Source organism: Ornithodoros turicata, unplaced genomic scaffold, assembly GCF_037126465.1.
Source record: "Ornithodoros turicata isolate Travis unplaced genomic scaffold, ASM3712646v1 ctg00001054.1, whole genome shotgun sequence".
In the NCBI taxonomy this organism is placed as follows: domain Eukaryota; kingdom Metazoa; phylum Arthropoda; class Arachnida; order Ixodida; family Argasidae; genus Ornithodoros; species Ornithodoros turicata.
This window is the reverse complement of record NW_026999450.1, coordinates 80,828-105,524: the sequence shown is the minus strand read 5'-3', so window position 1 is coordinate 105,524 and position 24,697 is coordinate 80,828. Positions and strand designations below refer to the sequence as shown.

At 44.8% G+C, this 24,697-nt stretch overlaps 1 protein-coding gene and 1 long non-coding RNA gene across 2 annotated transcripts; both read right to left on the bottom strand.

Moving 5' to 3' along the window:
- Nucleotides 1–20,018: 20,018 nt before the first annotated feature.
- Nucleotides 20,019–21,958, bottom strand: LOC135376185 (uncharacterized). Its single transcript, XR_010417569.1, has 3 exons — nucleotides 21,864–21,958; nucleotides 20,162–20,278; nucleotides 20,019–20,089 (listed from the first exon to the last, which is right to left on the bottom strand). It is a non-coding gene; the product is annotated as an uncharacterized LOC135376185 (long non-coding RNA).
- Nucleotides 21,959–22,710: 752 nt separating this feature from the next.
- Nucleotides 22,711–24,487, bottom strand: LOC135376190 (uncharacterized). The gene is made up of 4 exons (XM_064608789.1): nucleotides 24,315–24,487; nucleotides 24,078–24,248; nucleotides 23,523–23,648; nucleotides 22,711–22,844 (listed from the first exon to the last, which is right to left on the bottom strand). The coding sequence occupies exons 1-4, from the start codon at nucleotides 24,355–24,357 to the stop codon at nucleotides 22,711–22,713; spliced, it is 474 nt and encodes a 157-aa protein (XP_064464859.1). The 5' UTR covers nucleotides 24,358–24,487.
- Between the last annotated feature and the right edge of the window lie 210 nt (nucleotides 24,488–24,697).

Below are 24,697 nucleotides of genomic sequence, written 5' to 3'. Positions count from 1 at the left end.
ATTAAGTAGACCTTTTGTCCTCGTCGGATCAGCGCCTTCTGGTAACATGTACAGCTGCAAGGCATAGTGTCGGAAAGTGGTGAAAGCTCTCAACAAATCGTTATAAGTGCAAATTACGTGGAAGACTCGGCCCTCCAGACGTGTAACTATCAAGTCACTGTTCACTGTAGCTTCGAAGATATTCATGTCTGTCCAAACAGCGATGGTTACGTCAACGTTATGAAGGAACTTAACGAAATCTTGAGAATAAGTGTCCACACACCGAACCGGTATGCTAACGTCCACTGGCCTGTTTGATGCGAAAACACTGATCAGTTGAGGAAGAATGTCGGACGTCAGCAAGTCTTCCATGGAACCAAATGTCTGAGGGCATGGTGTCATGTTGAAGAGGGATGCAATCACAATTGCTGCGAGGAGCATGGTCCAGTCGCGAGGTAAGTGGCGAAAGTGAGTGCGTGGTGACTCCACTAAGCTGCTATGAGTCCGATTCTCTACGTACATACACGTACTTGTCTCTCCAGGAGCGGTATCCTCTGCACATTTGTGAATACGAGACCGCCGGTCGATTTTAATCTTCGAAGTGACAGGCGCTCTGACTTGCACCCGCGAGATCGAGAACGATATCCACTTCACGAGCATCTTGATAAGCGCAATCATGTACGCAATCAGCCGATCAGCGCGGTTAGGGAGAAGGCAACAGGCAGCAATCACACGATAATTTAATTCTTTCGAGTGGTGAAAGCGTCGACTCTTTGGACGCCCGCGTGGTTTGTATAGAGCCACATGGTGCGCGACGTTTATACGCATTGCCGCGCTCACTCTTTTTTGTTTTCTAGGCTCACCGAATCTTATACTCGTGTTGATGAATACGTTTTCTGTCCTTCTTTATCTATTTGTTTACCCTCAAGTCGCAAGGAATTACTGAGGGGACTGGATATAACAATGATGCACACACATAACAGTTACTTATAAAAAGTTACATATCAAAGACGTCACAAAGTAACGCACGGAACCTTGGTGGGTCCAGGACCACTGCAATGGTCGCAAGTGAGTCATTCCAATCACTAGCTGTCTTAGGTGTGAATGAGGTCCAGAGGTGATTAGTTCGGCTAAAAGGAACGAGTACTTTTTCAGGATGATCCAAGTACCAGATATACGGTGAGGAGGAGAAACAAGAGGATACCTGGGAAGAGTGTCAATGTATTATATTTTATGAAATAGCGACAGACGAGATATTTTACGGCGTAGAGAAAGAGGTGGTAGACAGGCGCGAGCTCGCTAACACTGGAATGACGTGAATGGTGTGAAAAAACGAAGCGATCAGCCCTGTTTTGTACCGATCCTACTTTCCCAATGATCCTGGTAAGGATCTCAAATAGACGCCGCGGTTCTTTTTTATCGGTTTGGTCACCATGAGCGCAATCCATTTATTGCCAATGCTGTGTCGAATTGTGTAGCACACACAAAACATTTTTGTGTCATGGCGTCTGTCGAATATTTTGGGTCTTTAGCATGTCTTCAGTCATCCAGGGTGGCGGAGCTCCACACGCCTCATTCTTCGCGTCTATTGCTGAGTTGCCTTCATCGCGGTGTTCGTCCTCCACCTGGCCTGTATCTACGCCACGTTGTTATCCAAGAAAATAACGAGCTTTTGTCTCGTCCTAAGTAAGGGCGATAGCGTACTTAAACCCACTAATGGAGATTTTCTTGTTATCTCAAGAGACCTATACGTATTCATATGCAGAGAAACAAAAAACAATTCACCGGAGTCCCGCAAAAAAAAAAAAAAAATGTGTCGTTCCGTGGGTATTTTCTGCGCAACATGCGACTCGCGACAGAAGAAAACCGGTCCGACACCCCTCCTTGCTTCATTCTCGCTCTTACGTCAGATAATTGTGCGTTGTTCCGTTTGAGGCAGAAGCTTGCAAAACGAAACGTTCAAGGGCAGGTGCACATCCTCCTATAAATGCACGTCCTTTGAGCGCATGTGTATTTACCCGTGTGCAATATTACACCTTTTTGCAGCCATGCAGATAAATTAACGCTTATCTTTGCTTTATGACAAAATTTCCCTCATTTCCGTCAATGTAATGTTTTCCGTAACATTACATTCGAGCATCATTTCAAAAACGTCTCGCTCAGACATGGTTTAGATATGAGATAGCGCCTTCTACGAACCGCGGATATTTTATTTAAATACGATGGGTTTCTTCAAATCCCCAGCACTGATGAGCCGCGCGTCCGCAAGATGCGCTGCGGGCGCTGCACATTGGCCCACGAGATCTACATCATGATTGGACAATGGTAACGGACTTACGACTACCGTAACTGACGACAGCAACAGCTGCAATGAAAACGCGTAGAATGATGATGATAATGAACTTGAGAAATCAGGTTCTCTCTTTGGTTACATGTCATTTGTGCTCCTGACGACGTTTTCCCATCGGCATTAAAGGGACTCTGACCAGAAGTTCGACAAATCTTTCGTTTGCATCTATTACGGAGGTATAATATGCCTCCAAGCCACACGCGAAATATTTTGGCTGTGCGCGGCGGCAAAGTTTGCCAAACGGCGAGCTGAAAACCGGCTTCGCTTTTCCTCCTCAACTCGCGCAATCGGGGCCGAAATCTAGCCTCTTTGTAGTGGACATCCTCCAATTTCCGTGTGTGTGACGAAAGCACGAGGTCCACGTTTCATTGGGCGCCCAGACCGGAAGTTCTGTTGTTAGTGAGTTTGTGAGAGCGCCGGCATCCGTCCGGAAAGCCACCTTCAATATTGACGTCGAAGGAAGAAATGCGGAGATTTCGAGCCCGGAACTTCTTTCTGACCTTTCTGCGATCGAGAAGAAAATTCTGCGTCCTGAACAGCTCGGTAGGCTTTCGAAACGTTGCCGATGCTGCGAATGCGAGACGAAGTTAGAGCTCTACGAACATCGGTCACAGATGGAGCAAACAGCATGAGTCGCCTGTCTTCAGGTAAGCGATGCGCCTTTTTAGCGCACACTGTGATCGAACACGTAAACGTTCTCTGAAATTTCGTGTTCTGATATTTAATGCGCACGTGCTGTTCATGGTGCCGGTGTGGCTGGTGTGTCATAATGCCGAAGGAGATCGAATGCTTGTGCTGCCAGGAGCTCGAATACACTGCCGAATGACTGCGGTATGAGTGCATTACAACTCACGAAGATTTCCAACTTCTATGCTTCAATATGACTGTCCTGAAGGTCGCATATTGAACTCCGTGGGCAGCGCGAACCTGTGAGCGACTATATTCACAGGTAAGTCACGTATGTCCTCGTCGAACGATGTTAAAATTTGGGCGCCCAAAACTGGTTTGGTCCTGCAATAGAGTCGTTAAAAACTCCAGTACAGGGCGCAGCACGAAAAAAGACTGTACAGTACACAACTCTGAACCGGAGAAAACCAATAGAGGCAAATTTGTAATTGTCAGTGTGCTGTGTCACGTTTTTATGTATTGCCCTGTGCATAAGGTTTTAGCGTAGGTTTTTAGCGACATTGAGTGTTCTTGATTGTCGATTCAGTGAAAAGTAAAACAATGTTGGTTTCTAAAAGAACACAGCATGTGTAGTAATGTACAGAGTGTGGGCAGGTAAACTGCAGTTGCTCTCAAGTACATGTAGAAATGACACTGCACACACACTGTACTGTAACCGGTTACCTATTTGCCTAAACTATATTTTATGTACATCTGTGTAGATGATGCAGATACACTGCGTATCGCCAGTTTGCAAGATGAGTATGGCACAAGCTTGGGAAAAACAAGAGCATGGTCATCCTAGCCTGTGCAGTGAAGAGGGTCTGGCAAGCCTTTCCCACAGAAAATGCCGCAGGCTTCAAGTACCCAAGATCCTAACTGGAGGTACCTCTTCGCACAGCTGGTCTATCGCATTTAAAATAATTCAGCATCTGTATTTGGAATGATTTATAGCTCTCAGGATGATGCATGGTTCATGAGTTCAATATGTTGTGTCGAAACACAACAGTAGTCCTTTTTAATGTGTCTTGCAGGACGATAGATGAGCACTCCTTTCGTGACATTGTGTACCATTGCTACAGTTAACAATTTCTTGAGCAAGACTGATGAACGAACGAAAAACAGAGTCTGTCTTCCGAATATGTATGTTCCTTGTAAGTTCCACATTTGTTAAGTGACCCATGTTGATGTCCCCCCCCCCCTTATGTAATGCCTGTGAGGGCCTTTGAGATATATTCATAAATAAATAAATATGAAAACCAGAAAAAGATGTAACACCTATCCTCTCTTTGTGTGAATGATACATAAACGTTCTCAGAAGATCCATGACTTGAAAACCCGAGACGAGGTAGGGACGATAACAGACAAACACAAACACGGTCTCAGAGATCCCACGGTCCCAGAGATCACGGTCTCAGAGACCGTGTTTGTGTCTGTCTGTTATCGTCACTACCTCGTCTCGGGTTTTCAAGTCATGGATGGTCACCACCAGCTCACTTCCTACCTAAATTTCCTCTCGTTATCATTCTCAGAAGATTTGTACATAGTCACACTTTGCCTCATTTTGCCTAAAGCCTAGTTCCACCTCTTACATCATCTCCACATCTTCAATCTCCAAAGCAGTACAACGCTAAAGTAATCAGCTACTACATAAAAAGAAGGAGGGGGAGGAAAACAAAAGCTGGCACATCTAAAATTCGAAGAAACCCTGGTGCTTTCACGGGGCTACTCACGGCTCAGTCCTGGATCAGATCCCGATCGAAAACAGCTTTTCTGAGCCTCAGTGATAGATTCCCTTGATTACACTGACTGTGAGGCACAACTCATTGGCTTGGTGGCAAGTGGGCTTGCGTCTGATAGTACAATTTGGAATAAAGAGAGCAAGGAACATCTCTCTACGGTCTTAAGAAGGATATCAACATTACCTGTCAAGGTACAGCATTTCATGTTGCTTTCAGTAAGTACAGCACTCCTCATAGCAGTTACCATTCGTGTTGGGAAAGCATGCTGAAGTTAGCTCAGGCAGTGCATCCAGAGCTATGAATCAGGTTCATAGAGAGCACCTGGTGAGAGGGACAGCAACAGTGTCCAGTAAAGACTCTCCAGGCATTTTGTGCAGGTTTGGGGGTCACACCTTTTAATAGTGTTGATGGAAAGCAGGGTGTGTGAAACACTGACCTCTGGTAGATGAATTCTTGTTATTTATAACCACGTACCCATGTTCTAGTAATCTAGAAAAAGCCTTGGCTCTCTTGGAGGAAATTGCTAATGAATCTTGAGTATCTTTTGTGGAAACAGGTTGTAACTGCCTTTCTATCCACCCTTCTTAGTTGCCCTAGCAAAACCAAATATGTAATGCTGTACACCAATATCTGATGCTAGCACACTAATTGCGTTGAGTGTTCTCAGGCTTCTGAAATGGAGCTACCTTGTACATACGCTGTGCCATATCGGCAAGAACATAAATCAGACTGCCTTTACTTTTTAAATTGGCCCTTCAGTGCTTCATGTGACTGCAAGAATGGCACCCTCAAAATGATAGGCAATGAGAATGATTTCTGCAATGTATTGAGCTTTGTAAAACAACAACTTTATTTGAAAATATATTCCAAAAGCCGTGTGACGACCTCATAATGTAGCGTCCTTTACTGCAAACACCGCTCAACACAACGATTAAAAACAGAGCGTAAACGTTTTGTCGCCTATCCGGGTGGCATCATCAGTACAACAAAGGCCAAAGACGAGCACATCAGCCTAAGTAATAGGGCATCATACACATCCGATAGGGGGCCACGGTTTGTATTACAGGCTGAAGCATCACGCCTGATGAAGCAGGATTCTAAGAACTGTCTAGGGCCCCATCGCTAGTCATGTGCAAAGGTTACTGCACCATCAAAATATATGTCCCTTAGGACAGCAATGGTAGATTAATTCGGTCTTGGTTAGTTAAGCTAAGCACTAGTAGCCCTGGCAACGTCCCTTGTGCGCTTTTTAGTCTAGTCCCGCGTCTTTTGTCTATCTCGCCAATGTAGGTTGCATCACATTCTACGCACTCAACTTGATATGCACAGTCAAAATGCCTGATGGGCACAGTGCCCTCCCAATCGCGTATGAAACACGTTGGATGAAAGGAATGCGCACCACCGATTTGACTCCTTTGATGTTGTTTTTGATTGTTCTGTTGTAGGGATGATGCCAACTGGATAGGCAATGAAACGTTTACTCTATTCTTAATTGTTGTGTTAAGCCGGTGTTCTCAGTAAAGGATTTTACATTATGAACTTTGTTTGAATGATGATTAGTGGCGAGCTTCATACCCTGGGCCACTACTCTAACAATTGCTTGTGGTAGTGTGGCGAAATGGAATAACGAGCCTTGTAAACAATGTACTTGGAAATATATTTATTTATCTCTCATAGGTTGAAGAACCCAGTGTAGGGTTACATAACGGAGAGGCATGTAATCATACAAGACCGATCACCAAAAGGCCTTGCTTTTGACTAGATTAAAATGTGAAGTGATTGTAACATAACAAATGCTGCATGGTGGCGATATGATAGGTTCTCCTCACGAGTTGTCGCCAGGGTTACGGTTAGTTGAGAAACTGCATATCCAGTTAGCAGGATCAAATTTTAATTAGGCTACTTTGGCCAACACGCGAGCATACAGCACAGTGTCAAAAGCCCTTACAAAATAAAAAATACTACATCTACGTGGACCCAGAAATCAAGACAGTTCAAAATGCTGTGAACGAATTCCACTACGTTAGTTTTGCTTGAATACCCTTTTCTAAAGCCATGCTGGAATTTAAAAAAAGGAAATCGACAGACTCAACTTGGTTGACAACGTGGTAGCACATGATGTGCTCGATTAGTTTACAGGGAACCCTAAAAAGGTGGAGCTGGTTAATAGATAGAAGGAGCATGGTTGTCACCTCTTCTGAAGACAGGAATTAGCTTGAGACCTATGTCCTCGACTCACACACATACTAAGCACCTTTCACACAGATTAACGTATCTTCTGTTCCAGCTCTTTCACTTTCAGATGTTAATCTCTGTTGGGTGGTCTGTCATTCTTGTAATACACATTGAAATTGAAATGCAGGTGCATAAGGGATGCTCTGAAAGAAAAGTGTTTGGTTTTAGTCCTCTTAATGTTTCCGAAAATGAAAACAAACTTCACGGTGACAATACTTCTGAAATGAGCAATTCCAGGATGACAGCAAAAAATATATCTCGCCATATGATTATATTCACCTGGCACTTCAATTGAATAATGGCAGTTGAAGATGATGATGATTCAATTTAATGGCACATAAGCAACTCGGGCCAAACCATGGTAAAACTGTGACTTGTTAAATATCAGACGATTATACTAAAATAACATACTTTGTTGGTTGGTAAATTGAGATATAGACAAAAACATGATATGATAAAAATAAGCAATTGAAGAAAAGGCAATCGTTGGCTTTGTGTGACTGATGTCGAGTTTGCCACACTACGTGTTGAATAATAATGTACGCTGATATGCTGTAGCATATAAAGTACAATCATACACACGCTCAATAGGTGGTGGATATGTGAAACCAATATAGACATACTTACATTTTACTTTCTTTCTTTCTACTTACATTTACAAACTTTCTTGAAAAAGGCAGTCCAAGTCTGTCAGATTTGCCAGACTCTATACAAAGCCAGTAAGCACAGTGTGGAAAGACTGTTTCATCTTTCGAAAGCGGAGGTGCAGCTACCACGACGCTTCCCCATCTCAATGCTTCGGAGCGGCATAGCCTAGTAAGAAGCCATCAGAAGGATCTCATAAAGATAACTTGATTGAAAAAGTGGAGGGTTCTGTGGGATACGTAAGAAAGCATACGCGTTACACAACAGCTACGAGAATGATAGACTGCACTTGCATGGTTTTCAGTACGTAGACTTGGAACTGAAAAATAAATCTGCTAACCTTGTTGAAACTACTTTTCCATCAGGACCACACGAGAGCACACTTGGTTTCTTTAGTTGAAGGTATCATCAGGTCCCCATGCTCCTTTGAGATGCAGCAGACAGAATTTCGCTTAGGCGAGTGACTGCCGTTGCGGTTCGTCGCTTCGCAGCAGATCAAGAACAGTACACCGCAACGTTAGGTGAAACGTTCAGAATATGGCGACCAACTCCAACACCAACCCAATGATCCGAACAAAGAGGATGAACCGGGAGTCACACAAGTTCGCAAGCTCGGCATACGGCATCCATTACAGCTGACCGGATACGGAAGCATATATGGAACGCATGTACAGATTGAAAAGAAAATCGTAGAAACTGTTGCAGGTGATAAATGCGGGGTATATTTTTCTTTTTGAGGCTCTGTAATAAAAACATATTAACATAGAAATGCCATTTCATGAAGGAAATTGACAGGTATTGCGTGACCACGTGACGCGTTTCAGCCAATTGTGGGTGTTGCGAGTGGCCCCCGTGTTGACGTCATCTGGATGGTGGGCCGGGGTGGATATTCCATATAAACGTATGTTTTCTCGGTTTCACGCTAGGCGTGCTGCACTCGGATGAAGGCGAATGTTTAAAATTCGAGTTTCGAGAAACCGCGGGGTTTTAATGCATGAATTTTCGCATGGAGAGTCCTTGTTGGGTGCTTTATCGACTGCAAGTACGAAAGAGCTCCCACAGTTTCTGGTCAGAGTCCCTTTAAGCAATGTGTGAACGCGTAAAGCATACGCGGTGTTTCTTCCGCGGTAATGGTCGCGTGGTAATAGACTGTGCACACAAATGTGACGCCATTACACTCGGGTAGATGTTCAGAAACGCGCAACAAAGAATATACGGCTACTTTAACGAGAGGTGAACTCGTTTGCAGGCGACACCCGCGTTTCTGCACGAGGCCCATGGCAGCCCATGATGATAGAGAAGGCCTTCTTAGTGCCTCCTCTCCTTCCTTCGCTATGTGGACATATACAGGGTGTATGTTTTTCTACGATACAGATTTTTCATAAAAACTATAAGGGCTATAGACATCCTGTTTTCACTTCTATCATCTCTGGGCCGCCGGACGTTCTTGGCCGTCTGTTGCTCAACCGTCGAATGACTAATTACCTAAAAATCGTTAATGAACTTTTTAACTATAAAAGCTACGACGTTATCCCAATGAGAACATCTGGTCCTTTCGGTCACCTGATATCGTAGCCGCTTTCAAAACAAAAATTAGTTCGATAGGTCGTCCACAAAATATTCGTGAAGGAACACATTTATTTGTTTTATTTTGTTCATTGCGCATCTTCGGACACGCGTCTTTCCTTCACCCCCAATGTGAGATGGTGAAAGAGTACAGTGCCACCTCATGCGTCGAAAGGTACACTCTTAATCTGGTTGCTTTCAAGGCCACATTGAAAATGCTGTAACACCTAATTTAAAAGTTACACTACTTTTCTAACAACGTTACACAACTTCTTTATATCATAGTAGAAGGTACTCGTCGGTAATATAAGTCACTGTCCGAGTGCCAGAGGGTGTAACTTCTAAATATTTATGTTCCCTGTCCATAGAAGTAACGGTGATGTTACCTATAAGTTTTACCCTCACTTGAGCGTCCTTGGCCGCGCGCCAGGGACGCTCTTATCATTCGCCACTTGACATGCAGCTGCCTGCAGATCTTGGACGCCATTTTTTGACACTGAAAATTTACCAGTTTTGACATCGTACCCCAAGAACACACTGTCATCCCTGGGATATCCTAGGGGTGTCATATAGGGATGGACAGGACGTCCTGAGGAGTGTGAAATCGGTCCTCACGGTATCCCGTAGGTGTCAAAGTGGCACTAATACATGTCCTCACGTTATGCTTAAGATCGTCGTAAGGATGTCATCAGGGACTGAATTAGGACAGCGTCAGGTTATTTGTGGGATAGTCAATTCTGTTGGTTTTACTGGTTTCCCCGACAACATAGTGTCATCCCAGGGACATCCTAAGAGCATCATGCATGGACGGGGTTGACATCCCCAGGAGGGTGAATCTGATCCTCAAATTATCCTCAACATGTCATTTTGACACAAAAATGCGTCCCCACGGTATCCTCAGAGCATCCACAGACGCTACGTGAGGACAACTTTAGAACAGCGCCAGAGCACTTCTAGGATGAACCATTCTTTCTATTTTTCTTTTATTTTTTATGTGCTGACACATTCAACCGATATCAACGTTTTTTTATTGCACATGCACAGAAAACACTTGCATACGGATTCCATTCATATTGGTTAACTGCCGCCATAAAGTCTGGCTGTTCGTTCCTAGCGCATTCCATAGCGGGCAATAAGCGCAGCGATTTCAAAACGAAACAGAGAGAAATATAAAAGACATAGAAAAACCCACTCCGAAAGGTACTAGAATTCTCTTCCGAAGCGAAAACAGATAGTATTTGTTGCTTTTTACGCGACCCCCCCCCCCCCCCCCCCCTGCGAGGGTTACGTCGACCATCGCCTGCCACACAAAACGAAGGGTGAGCTGTACACGTTTCTTTCGATTACGCAAAGAAAAAATACGCCAAGTGAGGAATTGATTGAAGTATGAGCTCTGAATCACTCCAAAGTCTATGTTTATTACTCCTTTTGTTTTGAGACATTCAGGTAGGACTTTTGAAAGTCAAAAGCAGTGCGACAGAATCGCGCATTTCTGTCCTTACCACGAGAAATGCTCCATGTATCGTAGACAGTGATCCTTTTCGGAGGCAGATAATTTTACGCTAGACCACCCTTTGTTTCAGAAAAATGTCAATCTGGTCCAAGGATCGGCCTAAAAACAAAACAAATGTGTTCAGGGAGTCTGAGCAGGTAAAGTAAACAAAGTAATATTTCTCGTCCCGCTAGCTACCCACAGAGACGGGCACAGGACGTACCTGAATGACTATTCACGGGCAGTCCGTGAGTGTCATCCTCAGGACGTTCTGGGTATACACCTTGAAGGACGAGGACACGATGACACTGTGGGGACATCCTGAGGACCGTGTGTGTTCTTTGGGTTTCTTTGATTTTCCCAATGTATGTATGCCCTGCATCCCTTTACGAACTATATCCCAGTTCTATATCCCAGAACTATACGAGTGACCACAGCGCAAATAGGAATTTGTGGAACATTTATTGCAATTATCGCTCTAAATATTTTAAAATACAATATACAATTTTTGCAAATGGGGCCAAATACCGCTGTTGACAATCATACCAACAGTAATTACATGCTGGTCTTTTACAACTTGCCCTGTTGCTGATAACTTCTTTACTATCCTCTATGTTTTGAGAAGTAGAATGGTGCTACGGAGTAGAGGATTTGCCAGCCTTCTTGTCGGCTCTCTCACGTGCATGTCGCAACCAAGTCTGTATTGCCTTTTGAATCTCTGCCACGGTACCAACATCAGAAGTCTTGCTGACAGCACCTGCAAAAATGAGTATATCCACTGAACTGCAAGCACTTTGCAACACTCAGACCACTCAAATAATTACTAAAGAACACTTTGGCAAAAATTTCATGCCATGCCATTTCATTCATTTCGTGCCATGTTTCGCAGCAGTGGCCGGTAAAATCTTTTAGGTAGGAAAAAGCAATATGTTCTGGGCGATTTAGGAATTCGAGCACAGTGCCTTATTCTCCAGCGCTTGGACATGCTTCCAACAAATGGAGGTTTACGACCGCTGTTTTCAACACGGATGGAGCATAACCTGCAATCTGGAGCATTCAGAGACATTGGCAAATGTTAGTCGTCGCGAATGTATTGACTGTGTGTGCCCAATTCACGAAATTTTGGGGGGCGTGAAATAATAGGTTTGTACAGTATGTTGATGTACACACCAGTCGTCTCGTCTCACTGGCGTCACCGAAGACCTTTCTTGTGCGGCGACTAAAGCACACTGTCAGGAAGAACTGTGGTGTCACCGTACGACACACATATTTGTACTGCACTACTGATTCTTCCCATGGTGTCAGGGATCCCGAAACGTCATTGGCAGCCTTCGAACCCTTCATTTTGGACATCACGTAGCTGAAGAACCTCTAGCATCGTAGAGGCGGAAGCAGACACTCTGGCCTGAGCAGTGCTACTGACCAATGGTGACCAACGTCACCCTAATCATGTGAACCCAGATGCAACAAGAAGTGCCTCCTCCCCTCAAGTAACGTTGTGACGTGCGTCCTGGTGCTCACATGTCTATTGTGTAGATGGAGGAGGGTGTTTAGTGCCCGGGGAGATTTGAGGGGCTATTGTAGGCATCGCAAATGTGCTATGGTTGCACTCGTTATGGGGTAACGGTTTTTCGGGCGCACACCATTCCATACTGACCAAAACCGGAACAAAGCTCTGTAGATGAGGTGGTCTTCCTCTACATGAGTCCTGACCGGCGATGATGGAATGTCCCAGCGGGCAGATGGACGTGGCCTCACGCTAGGACGGTGCCGGTAGAACTGCCGTGCCAGCGCCGTAGCGCGTGGCAGCAGAGGCGCGTCGTCGTCGTCGTCTTCCACGGGCCGCCACATCACTCCCCCCTCAGACGCGGAGCGGTGCCTGCGGTTGAGGTCCGCGTCGATACCATGAAGAGGAGAATGAGGACGACTCGTGGATGGTGGACGATTGGAGGTACGGCTTGCGATTGTGGCTGTTGATGCAGCAGCGGGATGGCGGGAACAAGGGTGCTGGATCCGGGCGGGTTCCAGAGATGAGTTGTGAGTGCTGAGTGGTTGGGTGCTTGAGTGCGTTGTGTGGCGTTGAGTTGCTGCGTTGCTTGTTGCTGAGGGAGTGCGTTGAGTGATCGTTGTTGAGAGCTGTTTGTTGCTGATTGTGTTGAGTTGCTGAGTGGGCGACAGTACCGCGACCGGTACGACAGCGTGAAGGCCGGTTGCCGCCAGAGACGTGCCGGGGAGGACCATCATGAAGCAGGTGGAGGCCGGAAAGACAGCTTACTGTGGTCTCCCTGCGGGTCCCCGGTGGAACAGTGGTCCCGGAACGCCTTGCCTGCTAGAGGGTGGTTCGCTGCTGGTGTGCCGACGAAAAATTTAGGATGTTGAGTGGCCGAATTACGCGGAACATGGTGTTCGTTGTTCGGGTCACCATATGTAGAGGAGGTGGTCTTCCTCTACGTGAGTCCTGACCGGCGATGATGGAATGTCCCAGCGGGCAGATGGACGTGGCCTCACGCTAGGACGGTGCCGGTAGAACTGCCGTGCCAGCGCCGTAGCGCGTGGCAGCAGAGCCGCGTCGTCGTCGTCGTCTTCCACGGGCCGCCACAGCTCCATAGCTCTAGACTGCCCCTTTAAATCGACCCTATGAAACTGCAGAATGTACTCACTACATATGATACTGCTGCACTCCAGGGAACTGAATTTCTGCTTGCCACCTGCCCCCGTCCAGTTGAATTGTTGAGCAACACTGTCCGTAATAAGCTTGCACAGGATACGTCGAGCTTTATCTCCGCAGTTCGTGCCTCCCAGCTTCATCATGTACTTCTCCTGCAAGCCAGAGACACTTCTCATGCATCACTGGCATATTTATGGAGATTATATGCACATCGTATGGCTACTGAGACACATTTTCGGCCAAGCAAAGCTGATAAGCACTAGAATGCCACAATAATGCCCAAAACAAGGTCACATCTTTAATAGTTTGAAACGAGGTCACATCAAACACCATGTTAATTTTTCAGTGTTAGTTTGTTCACTCCACGCCAAATTTCCCGGGGAGGTTGGGGGGGGGGAGGCATCGCTCAACCCGCTCGATACATATTCATTAAAAAACTGTGCGCGCTCTTTATTATGCAACATCATCCAGAAACTCTGAACTCCAATTATTTACAGTCTCGAGTTTACAGTCCTCTAAAGTTCCGCTAAATACCACAGACCCCTTTTTACGCATGACTTTCTGAAGCTCCCTCGAAACTCGGAAGCATTCTGTAAACTGTGAACCCCGTACAGAGAACACGCTCATGTGATCTAGGCATGCAAATTCAGAATGCTACGAGAAACTGCAAAACCCTTGGCGTCGCATGACGCGTTCAACCCATCCGCGGCTGGCTCTGAACACGTGGCGTGGAATATCCAACCTCTTCGCGATTTCCCTAGCTTTCTCACGAATGCCGTCGACGGTCACAGCAAGGCCGTCCCTCCTTTCTTTTCTTACGTACTCCGCAACTTCGGCTTCGAGCTCTGGATGCCTGCCTTCCTTTGGTCCCGAGAATTCCTCTGCTGCTTGATGGCTGCTATGCGATTCCGCGTACAAAATCACCTTGCGCTTGAACTGGGCAGAGTATGATGCCCTCTTCGAACTCATCATGTGTAGGTAGCTGAGCAAACCGGAAAGTGGATATCGACCCTCCGAATAACTTTAGACCCCAAGCGCGCGGTGGGAAAGAGAGAAAGGAGGCCATGTCAGTGCCAGTGAGGTCGCTCGTGGTCATGTGGATGAGCACGTGGGGGAATGACTCAGGGACGCGGCTGCTAGAGAGGAAGGGAGAAGGTGGGGTCCTTATATTCGCGGGCAAACTTTTTTCAAAACTAGGTTGCTTCAACTCGGGGGGGGGGGGGGGGGGGGGTCCTTACAATCGGGGGGGTCCTTAAATTTGCGAAAGTACGGTAATCTTTTCAAGCAATGATGCAGATATCACATACTAACACCAACTCTATGGCGTCAGGCAATAAACGGAGTGGGGGAATATGTTTAATGATGATAAAAAAGAGGAAGTTTTTAATTAAGGAAAGGTAGAGTTTGAGTTATCCAGCTTTTCAATATATGGAAAACAAAGCAGGCCAAGCAAAAAGTCCAGATTTGTTTGAATTAACCAAAAGTTTATATTATCATGTTTTGAGTTAACGAGAGTGTACTGTATGTAGTTAAAGGAGCATGGAAGTGACCCACAAAATATTTTTGTTTATTGCTGCGTCGTCTTCTGAAACGAATAAAATGAGATCCTGCCAAAGAACGATGAGCACGAGTAAGACATCGCTCTGCGCACCTTTCAAAAACCCTCTCCACATCCAAAGAGTGACTTATCACAGGCTCCGGCGCGTGACCAGTGACGTCCAGTGACATAGCTCAAGCACGTATAAGATGCGCATGACCCAAAAAGAAAAAATGCCATGAGCAGTTTTCACGTCATGCGGGGCTCGTGTCTCGTTCACGACTGATTTTTCCGGCTGCCTTTTGTATATTTTATTGCACAGTGACAATACGACGCAGAGCGAAAGTATTTTGCATGGTGACTCCTTGTGGACAGCTTCACAGACGAAGCAGGGTTTCGAGTTAAATGTCAGTTCCATGCTCCTTTAAATGTAACTCCTGTCTGATAAAGCTCGCTAAGTAAATTGTCAGGTCATTCTCTGCAGCCCTTGGGATGAGCACTGAGGTCAACGTAGTATGTGATTCGATTAGCACTTGAGGTCTGTGTTGGTACTCCAAGACGAACACTGGAGAAAGATGTACTCTAGGGGTACGTACCAGCTGTACTTCCTTCATCTCTGACTCTCTGACTTTCCTGTCGAAGTCCAGGAAGCTTTCAACATCCATGAAAGGCTCAGGGATGATATCATTTCCCTGCGTGTCTTTTGGTTCTTGGTGGCTTGAAATTAGTGTGTCCAGCATATCAGAGTGCTCTCGGAGCCGAAGCGTGATGATGCGAAGGTTGCGCAGAACTTGTTTCTCGAATTCTGCAATGTTAGTGTGGACAGAATACTTCTATATGATTGTTCCTGAGCATGTTTAAAATACAGCGGTGAAAGGAACTACAGTAAAACCCGCAGATAGCAATATCGCGTATAACGATATCCCTCATAAAACGATGGTTCGTGATTTTACCGTCAAAATATACATTGGTTCCATGGGGAAACGACCCGCGTGTAGCGATGGAGACCGCGGTTCAGAGTATTCGTATTCGCGATTAACGATGTTGGACGCTGTCCTGTGCGCGTAACCACGCGGCAATTTTCGCCGCGATAAAATACAGCAGAGTCTCGATGCTACCAATCTCACGGGGTAGCGGAAAAAAATTCGTATCATCCGAAATTCACATCAAAAGAATTAAACAAAATAAAATTGAAGCAAGAAAATAGACAGCGACTGTTCATTTTCCAATACTGTCAGTGAAAGAGGTAGGTGGTAACGCTTTTATGTCTCCGTATTTGGCCAATGCTGCTGAAATTCGCGACATGATTCCTAGCCTAGGCCTAGCACGTGCTTTCCACCCGCGAGTCGCGCGACAGTGTTCTAAAGCGAGCTTCTCCTAGAGCACGTAGGCGTTAGGTGAAGCCGACTTGCGGAATGGTGACGTGATAGTGTTGCAAGAAGTTGTCCTGCTATGTTGTCTGGTTCCCTCCACGAGTTCTGATCGCTGTTTTCCCAAGCTACTGCGATGTCACACAGCTTCGCGTTTTTTTTTAGCATCTGTTTCTTTTTCTTTTGCTACACTCGGGGTGGCGCGCGACTTTTCGGGAGCGCGCTATTTAGGTCAGCCCTCGTTTAACGATGTACCCCGTATAAAGATGGAATTCGCGATTACCGTCAATATCGTTATACGCGGGTTTCACTGTATTATGCAAACTTCAGCACAGCTCAAAGCCTGATGCATGTGGCATCATACCATTGGCAGCTCCTGTGACCTCAATTGAGTACACATGAGCTGTGCTATGTGCAGGATCCCAGTTCAACTCTCTCACAAAATGTGTTGTCAGCATGATAAGCAGTCCAGAGGTTTGTGTGCATTTTTGAATATTCGGTATTATTACTGTTGCTGCTACCCGTCTTTAATTGGGCTTCCTTGCATGTGTATGTGTGTTGCACTGCGAAATATAGTCCTCATATTGAGTTTGAAAAGCAGTGTAATGCTGGCACCACCTAGCACCGGCACGGAGGGGCAGTGGTAATAAGAAAGCATGCATATAGCAAAAATACCTTTGTCTACTGTTTTGCTAACCCATGTGTACCTCAACCGCTAACTTGAGGGGAAACCAACCTGCAGGATAGCATCACCAAAATAATGTCAAACCTCCAGACATTTCTGATTACTCGTCTTCTATACCCACAGCAAGCTACTACGTTCGTCACATAACAGACTTCCAGCCATTCTCACATATGATCTCATAGGACGAGTTATTGGTGGACAAAAATATGCAAGTTGAAAAATGGACAACACAAACAAAAGTTGTGGAAAGAAGATTTCCACAATCTTTCCATGAAGTATCCAGATCCAGAAGACCCTGACCTGAAGTGTAACATGATGGCAGTGGAGATGTGCGAACACGAGAGTCAGCAGGATCATGCCCTGGACGTTCTGCGAATGGGGATGAATTGGTGAAATATACAAAATCAACTGATGTGGAAAGCCTATATATATATAGAGAGAGAGAGAGTTATGAAGAAGTGAAAGGTAAACAACAAAGGTAGGGGAAGCAATGAAAAGGGGATCATTTACTACACATTATACTGTAAAAAAAAGGTATCTAGGGGTGTGGTTAACGCTGCAGTTGAAGCTCTGCCTTAGTCAGAAGTAAAGGGTAACAAGAGTTGCTTGGAGCTTTTACACGTGTCTAGGATGGCGTCCAAATCAGGGGGCCCGCCACCTAGCGGCTGTCAGTAGTACACTTAATAGCAAGGCTGATCAACAAACCATTGAGTTCAGGATTCACGCATCATATTATGAGTTCAGAATGGGCATCCTGTTGCACTTTTGTTGTGTAGAAGACTTGTGTGTTCCCACACTTGTTTTGTGCACTCCAGCCTTGATCCCAACTGGGGCAGGCAGTATTTCTAAATAATAACAGGGGCCATTACAGCCAAAATTAGCCAGAGGTGTAGCGTGACCCTCTCGGATTTCGCAAAAAGAAAGAAAGTGTGCATTCCCTCAGGGATATGATGTAGGACATGAACTTTTTTTCACAAGATTTTGTTTTCTTGAGCATTGGGAATGCCTAAAACTTGCACCAAACATGAAAAAAATGTTGTCCATTCCATGTGCCCTTCTGACCAATAGGGGCAGCATTTCTGTGCTTTCTTTGTCGTGTGTTAGATGGGAAGGGTCCATCTCACTTCCCGAAGAGCATATCTAAAGAGTACAGATCCTGCGACATCGTAAGAGGTCAAGGACAAAGCATGTTTTTGGCCAACTTTACTGTACTTTTTTTCAAGTTAGCCTTCTTCTAGGGGACTTAGATTATTCATACTTGTACTACTGTACATAGATTCGCATCATGTAAACATTTCAAGCTGATTGTTTTCCGTTGCTTAACTAAGCAATCAAGGGGATTGATTATTCATAAAAAATGACATCTCTCAAAATTCTCACATACCTGAGGTCGCCTGGGAAGTGAAAGAAGTTGTGCCATATGTAGGACCGACCCTCTCCTATAACATATTGAAAATCTACCGGGTGTTCTTTTTTCTTTAACGGAAAAAAGGAAAACATCACAAAGCTCCGCTGTAGGTCATTCATTAGTTGAGGTCATTTAGGAAGCAAAATAAATTTGACTTCATGAAAAGGCACACACACACACACACACATTAAGTCCACATGTGTGTGTGGACTTCAACAAACAAACAAAAAATAAACAAAGGAAAGAAACTTCAGCGCATTTATTTCCGCTGTGTTAGCTACCATTATAACCTTCGAAAGAAGTTCGCCTTCTACGTACTGTTAGTTTACCAAGAGCGAGTACTCCCCCTCCCCCCCCCCCCCTCCTCCTGGAAGCAGCTTTGTAGCTATTCATTGCCTGGCTCATGGCACTGATCACGGACCACAATGAGGCATGCTCCTTCCAGGGCACTAAGAGGGTATTTTTACTTTATATATCTCATGTTCAGGGCTCATTTGCATATAAGCTGAGTATTAGTCTCAGACTAATTCTCCATGTCTTCTACGCACGTGCAAGAAGCGCTGTCATAGCTACTGAGAATGATTATGAGACTCTTACTCAAGTTTTATGCAAATTGGCCCTGGTACTGCAGCAAAAACATCTATATCCAGTGAAAGAAAGACTTTGCACATACAGCTATGCTTTCTTATTTTTTTACTTTCTGTTGTGGGAAAAATGCGCGCTAGATTATAAATGGTTTTCAAAGACTTTCGTTGGTGGCGGTACAGAGGCTGATAATGGTACCTTAGAGACGGGATATGCAAGTGCACTGACGAACCTTACGTCTCGCATATGAACAAATCCATCTGCAGATTTTCAAAATGGTAAAGGAGAGGGTCTCTTTTCACAGGAGATTATCACATATGTATAACTTTTTACGTTCTAGATTACCTCAACTAATGAATGAGCTGCACCGGAGTGTGGTGACGGAAGAAAATATTTTTTCTTGTTCTTCAAGAAAAAAAAAAGAGAGAAAAACACCTGTAGATTTTCAACAAGTTCTAGGAGAGGGTACGTCCTACAAATGGCACGACTTCTTCCCAGGTGACCTCAGGTATGTGAAAATGCTATCTGAAAAGTGTCGTTTTGGAGGAATGATGAATATCCTCGATTACTTAGTTAAGCAATGAAAACAGGCCAGCTTCAAATTCTTACCGAGAAGTGAACCTCCATACAGTGGTTTATGAGCATAAATAATCTCTAGCTCCTAAGAGGCGGCAAACTCGCCAAATATTTATCGTAAATTTGGCCCAAACGTGCTTTGTTCTTGAGCTCTTACGACGTCACCGAATTAGTTATCGTTCGATATGCTCTTCAGGAAGCCAGGTGGACCTTTCCCCTCTAACACCAGACAAAGAAAACGCAGATATGCCGCCTGTATGTGTCAGAATTGCATGCGTAATGGACAACACTTTCATTTTTGGGCCAAGTTCGACGCGCTCCCACTGCTCAAGAAAACAAAATCTTGAGAAAAAAAGTCCTACATACATACCCCTGAGGGAATACACACATTGTTTTGCAGTGAAATCTATGAGGGTCGAGCTACACCTCTAGCTGCTTTTGGTTGGAATTGCCCAATGTAAAATGCTGCTAAGGTGCCCTGATGGCAAGCATAGAGTATTACAAAAGATATGCACCACCAAGGTTCTGTGACCTTCCTAGTACACCAGAGAACCGGAAACCCTACAGGCGACTGGAGCTCGTCATCTACAAAAGTTAGACAGTAATATATCACAGCGTGAGCCCCTGACAACACGTTCTGTGATGCAAAGAGCTCACCATCACTGCTGATGTTGACAGACCCATTGTTGCTCCTTGACTGCACACGGTTGCACAAGTTTGATGATTGTGCTGCCGAGTTAGTGGATGTGCTGTTCTTACTGCTTGTGCGTTGCCCTGCAAGACACATGCAGACAGGGCAATGAGGTAGAATTACCAAAATCTGAAAAGCTGGAAAAACTTTTACCTGCTTGTTTAAAGGGACGGGCTTGCAGAGCCCGGACAATTCCGAAACTTATCAAAACTATCTTCACGAGTACTGCACACATACAAGCGTCAAAGTTTTATTCAGAATAACCAAGTCATTTTCTAGGAATTTGTCAAAAAGTGCTGTAATGGCAGACGACGAAACCTGAGCCCCACTCTCATCCAACATCATACATAACGTCGCCCTGCGGGCAAGCTACCGTTGTCATAGTAGTTGCAACCTGCAGAAAGACCTCGGGTTGAATCATGCCCATAAGCTCCCTTTTGTTCTCGGAATGGGGACCCCCAATGCACCCCCCCATGCACGGGCACATTGGGTGTGGAGTCTGAGAATGTGGCGTATAATCAGATACATGGAACCTAAGTCACGTTTTCTTTCCACGAGTATTTAATGCAGTCTATAAATATACGTAAACACGCACTCCTTCTCCATGTACATTGTCAGCGATACTTCATTTCGAAACTTGATCACTGTGCAATGGGGAGTGTAATTGAAGTGAGTGTAATGTATTTTTGGTCGGAGCTGTAATGCCACAGCGCGCACCCAATGATGGGTGACTTCAGATTTGTGTTTGTGTGTGGGGTTGTCTCTGAGGATTAACATAGTTCTTAACCAGCATATGGGCCCAGTCTTAGAATGTGTAAGTAACGAAATGGTTTCGGCATGTTGGTAAGAATCAACCATAGTTATAAGGGCAAAATACATGAACAGAAGTAATTGGACACGGACGAGCAAGTGCTTGTCCATGTCCAATTCCTTCTGTCCGTGTCTGTTGCACTTATGATTATGGTTAGAATGTGTGTTTTTTCGCCTGAGAACTGAAAAAAAATGTACTAGAGTCGCAGCGGTTCCCAGTCACTTCCGAAAGTCTTCTGCTCACGCCGGTGCACTAGCGCTTGCAAAAGCAAACGATTTCTGCATCCAATCAGACTTTCCAGCAGGGTGACGTAGCCATTCTTTCCAGCAGGGTGACGTAGCCAACACATATCACAGCATGCTTTACAATCTTTATCAATTTAATTTGGTTATTTAATAACAGTGAAGTGCTTTGTCGGGTGAATGTGCAGTATTCCATTTTCAACAAAGTACTACAATCAAATGGTAACTTTACGAGAGGGGCAGGATGTACGAGACCGTCCCTTTAAGGGATGCAATTAGTGAGATGAACCAATAACACCAAATTACCCAAAGATGACTACAAAAAATAGCACCAGATTCCAGATAACGGAAGGACATTCGACAAGAAAAATTTGCAATATGTGCATAAATGGTTCTCCCAAGATAGCTCTTAGCCAAAATGAAACAGCAGGCAGACTCAAGAAATTGAAGTTACTGTGGAACTACTAAAGTTAATGACTCTGCATCTTATCTGTTGATTTGCTTGTGTAGGGATGCTATAGGTACTATATTATCAACAGTTCGCTAAAACTGGCTAATTTGAGGAGGAGAGCAAGCTTCTTTACAGGAGCTTACATATACCTGTACAATACTTACGAGGCCAACCTTCATGCTGTTTTTTTTTGTCCCTGTGTATCCCCACTAATTTTCATCAACGACGCTGACTGCACACAACTTTCAGCTAAACGTCTGAAGCCTGTAAAATGAAGATAATCATTTTACAATATATTGATCAGGGCAAAATTATCTCTCAAGCAACAAGCAAGGAAGCAAGACATTTTGCTCCTTGCCCAAATTCAAGTAAAAATTTGGGCAACCGGCAGCACACAAAACTAAAACGCTAGAACACTGAGGATTTCAGTACTTGTGCTCCATTATTTTTTCACCTACTGCTGGACCACTGGGGATCAGTGTTTAAGGACCTGGGGTAATAAAAATCATTTGAAATTGTAAATTAAGGCACTGTACTGTCACATTCAGAAAGCATCCGCGCTGACCAGCTGCCTGCACCAACTCGGACTTGGTGGCAGTCAGCTGGACACCATCACCCACGATCCAGTCAGGTCGGTGGGAGTTAGTCTCCGAGCAAAAACTTTGTCCTCTCCACTCGTCCGTGTGCTCTTCCTCCGACCAATCAGTATGAGTAGCACTGACACATGACCCATTTGCCACATTTGGAAGCTGCAGGAAATGCACTCTCGATGGCTATGCATTTATTACATATTTTGCATTTCCTCGTAACAGCTACAAATCTTGTACACACAGTCGAGGAACAGCTATTTCGGAAAGCGTCAATGCATGATACATCAAGCACGAGGTTTTTTTTTTTTTTTTTTTGTTAGGATATTGCTCACGCACTGAAGGGGGCTAACAGAGAATGGGATCCAAACAAATATGCACAGCCGGTAGTGTGCCCACGAAAACGGTAGCACTTTGATTTTGGTCATAAGACTATGGTTGGATTTGGTGGAGAATTTGCTTGTATGGATGATGCCTTACCATCTCCAGTCCTTCTATCGGCTTCTATGTCGGGGCAGGATGTCGCACTTGGGCAAGGACGTCGGTTTTCCTTTGAGTCTGTAAAGAAAAGTTACATGCAGCAATAAGAGTCTCAAGTGAACAGTATGATGGTGAAGGTGCTTATGTGTACCAAGTCTGTAATGCATTATACAGTGATGTATCAGTCGGTGGGAATGGTTCACTGTATCAGTCGGTGTGAATGGTAGCATAGTAATGCATACAACATCAAATTCAAAGCATTGAGGAGGTTAGGGCGAGTATCTTACAAAGAACCAGGCGGGAGCACAGCCTGTAAACAACCTGGGTTTTAAACATTGAGATTTCGCATTAGGAACACGCCAGTGAACAGTAGACAGATGAACATGAAGCTCACATCACAGGGCAAATCTTTGGTAGATAGGCCGCCTGCTGAAGTGTTCAGTCGCAAAGTGCAAAAAAATTCGATACTTACAGTCAAGCTGCAACCAGACAGGTCGTTTTAGACATTTCTACTGCATAAGTATAAGAAAATGTTAACTCACAACTTCTGAAGGGGGGAGTGCACTGACTCATTGTTGGAAGAAAGGGTGATCGCTGCTGGCTGTTATCTGCAGAGGCTGTATTGAAAGAAGGTAATCAGGAACAATTGTGCCCTGAATGCTGGCAGGGGTGTAACTTGTGACTCGCAATAACTAAAATTTACATGACAAATGTTAGACTTGACTCCAAAAACACCAAGCAAAGTAAATTGCTCACATGCCCGCTTGTTCTTGCAGGGTGGCGTAGGAGGTGGTGAACATTCATTATCAGATAGATTTTGTAGGATATGCCGCTTCCTTTGTGGCACATGCTCTGCATTCCCAGTGGAGCGTATGGTACCTGCTGCAGAGGAACAAAATGAGGAAATATGACGAAACGCAATGGGAAATATAAAGCAAGAAAGGTGTTGGAACGAAGGCCATGCACGATGGCAGTAAACTTAGGCTGAAGTTCAAGCATACACATGGCTGATTAATTTTTTTTAATAAGCTGGCTGAGTAGTTTGCATTTGTTTCCCACTTCATGCCCAAACACTGAGATGCTTTTCCTCAAGCAAACAATGTCACGTGCATCAACAAGAATCTGTGTTCAAAGTTTTGCTGCGAGAGGGACAATTGCCATAGAGAAAATGTTCCAAATCTTCGGAACTTCTACTCTATACACTTATTGCGTTCTTTAAGCACTCCTATCCTGACTGATAGGGCTGACCCTATAGGAGATTTCACTGGTTACACTCATTACAAACATAGGCAAACCAAAAGAGGCACTTACATCTTGGTTGTCGCTGACGCGGAGGTGTAATAGGAGGGCAGCTATCATGATCGTCATCTGAAAACACTTTCCTTATTCTGAACCTCTTTCCTCGTCCATACTCCACTTCACCGTTTAGATCAGACGTCTTGGTAGCAATGGGCAGCATATGTCTTGCTTCGTCGTAAGTTTCTATTCAGCGAACAAAACAGCTCCAGTTGAAATTGAGGTGGCTGAGTAGAAGCCCAAACGACGTACCGTACGATTCCATTTCTTGACATTCGAGGAACTGCCAGTGCATTTGCGGTTGTTTCTTTTTTCGCACATACAATCCAACCTTCCTCTCCTCCTTATCAGGAGGCCAGAAGCACGAGGACCCTACAATCCATGACGATGGAACGACTGCTATTTGGTCCTGTTCTCCCGTGAACTTCACAATGCTGTATTTTACAGGAGCTGCTGGAAAAGTCATTTAAGTGATGCAGCGTAGTGAGATGCGTCTTCGCCCTTAAAAACAGAGGCACAGTGTCCATGTGATGATGAATATTATGTACATGCAGCCAGGGACACAGAAAAGTAACACAGGACAGGTCCATGAGTGCACAAGGACAGCGGGCGACAGAGAAGGTGACTTTTGAGGC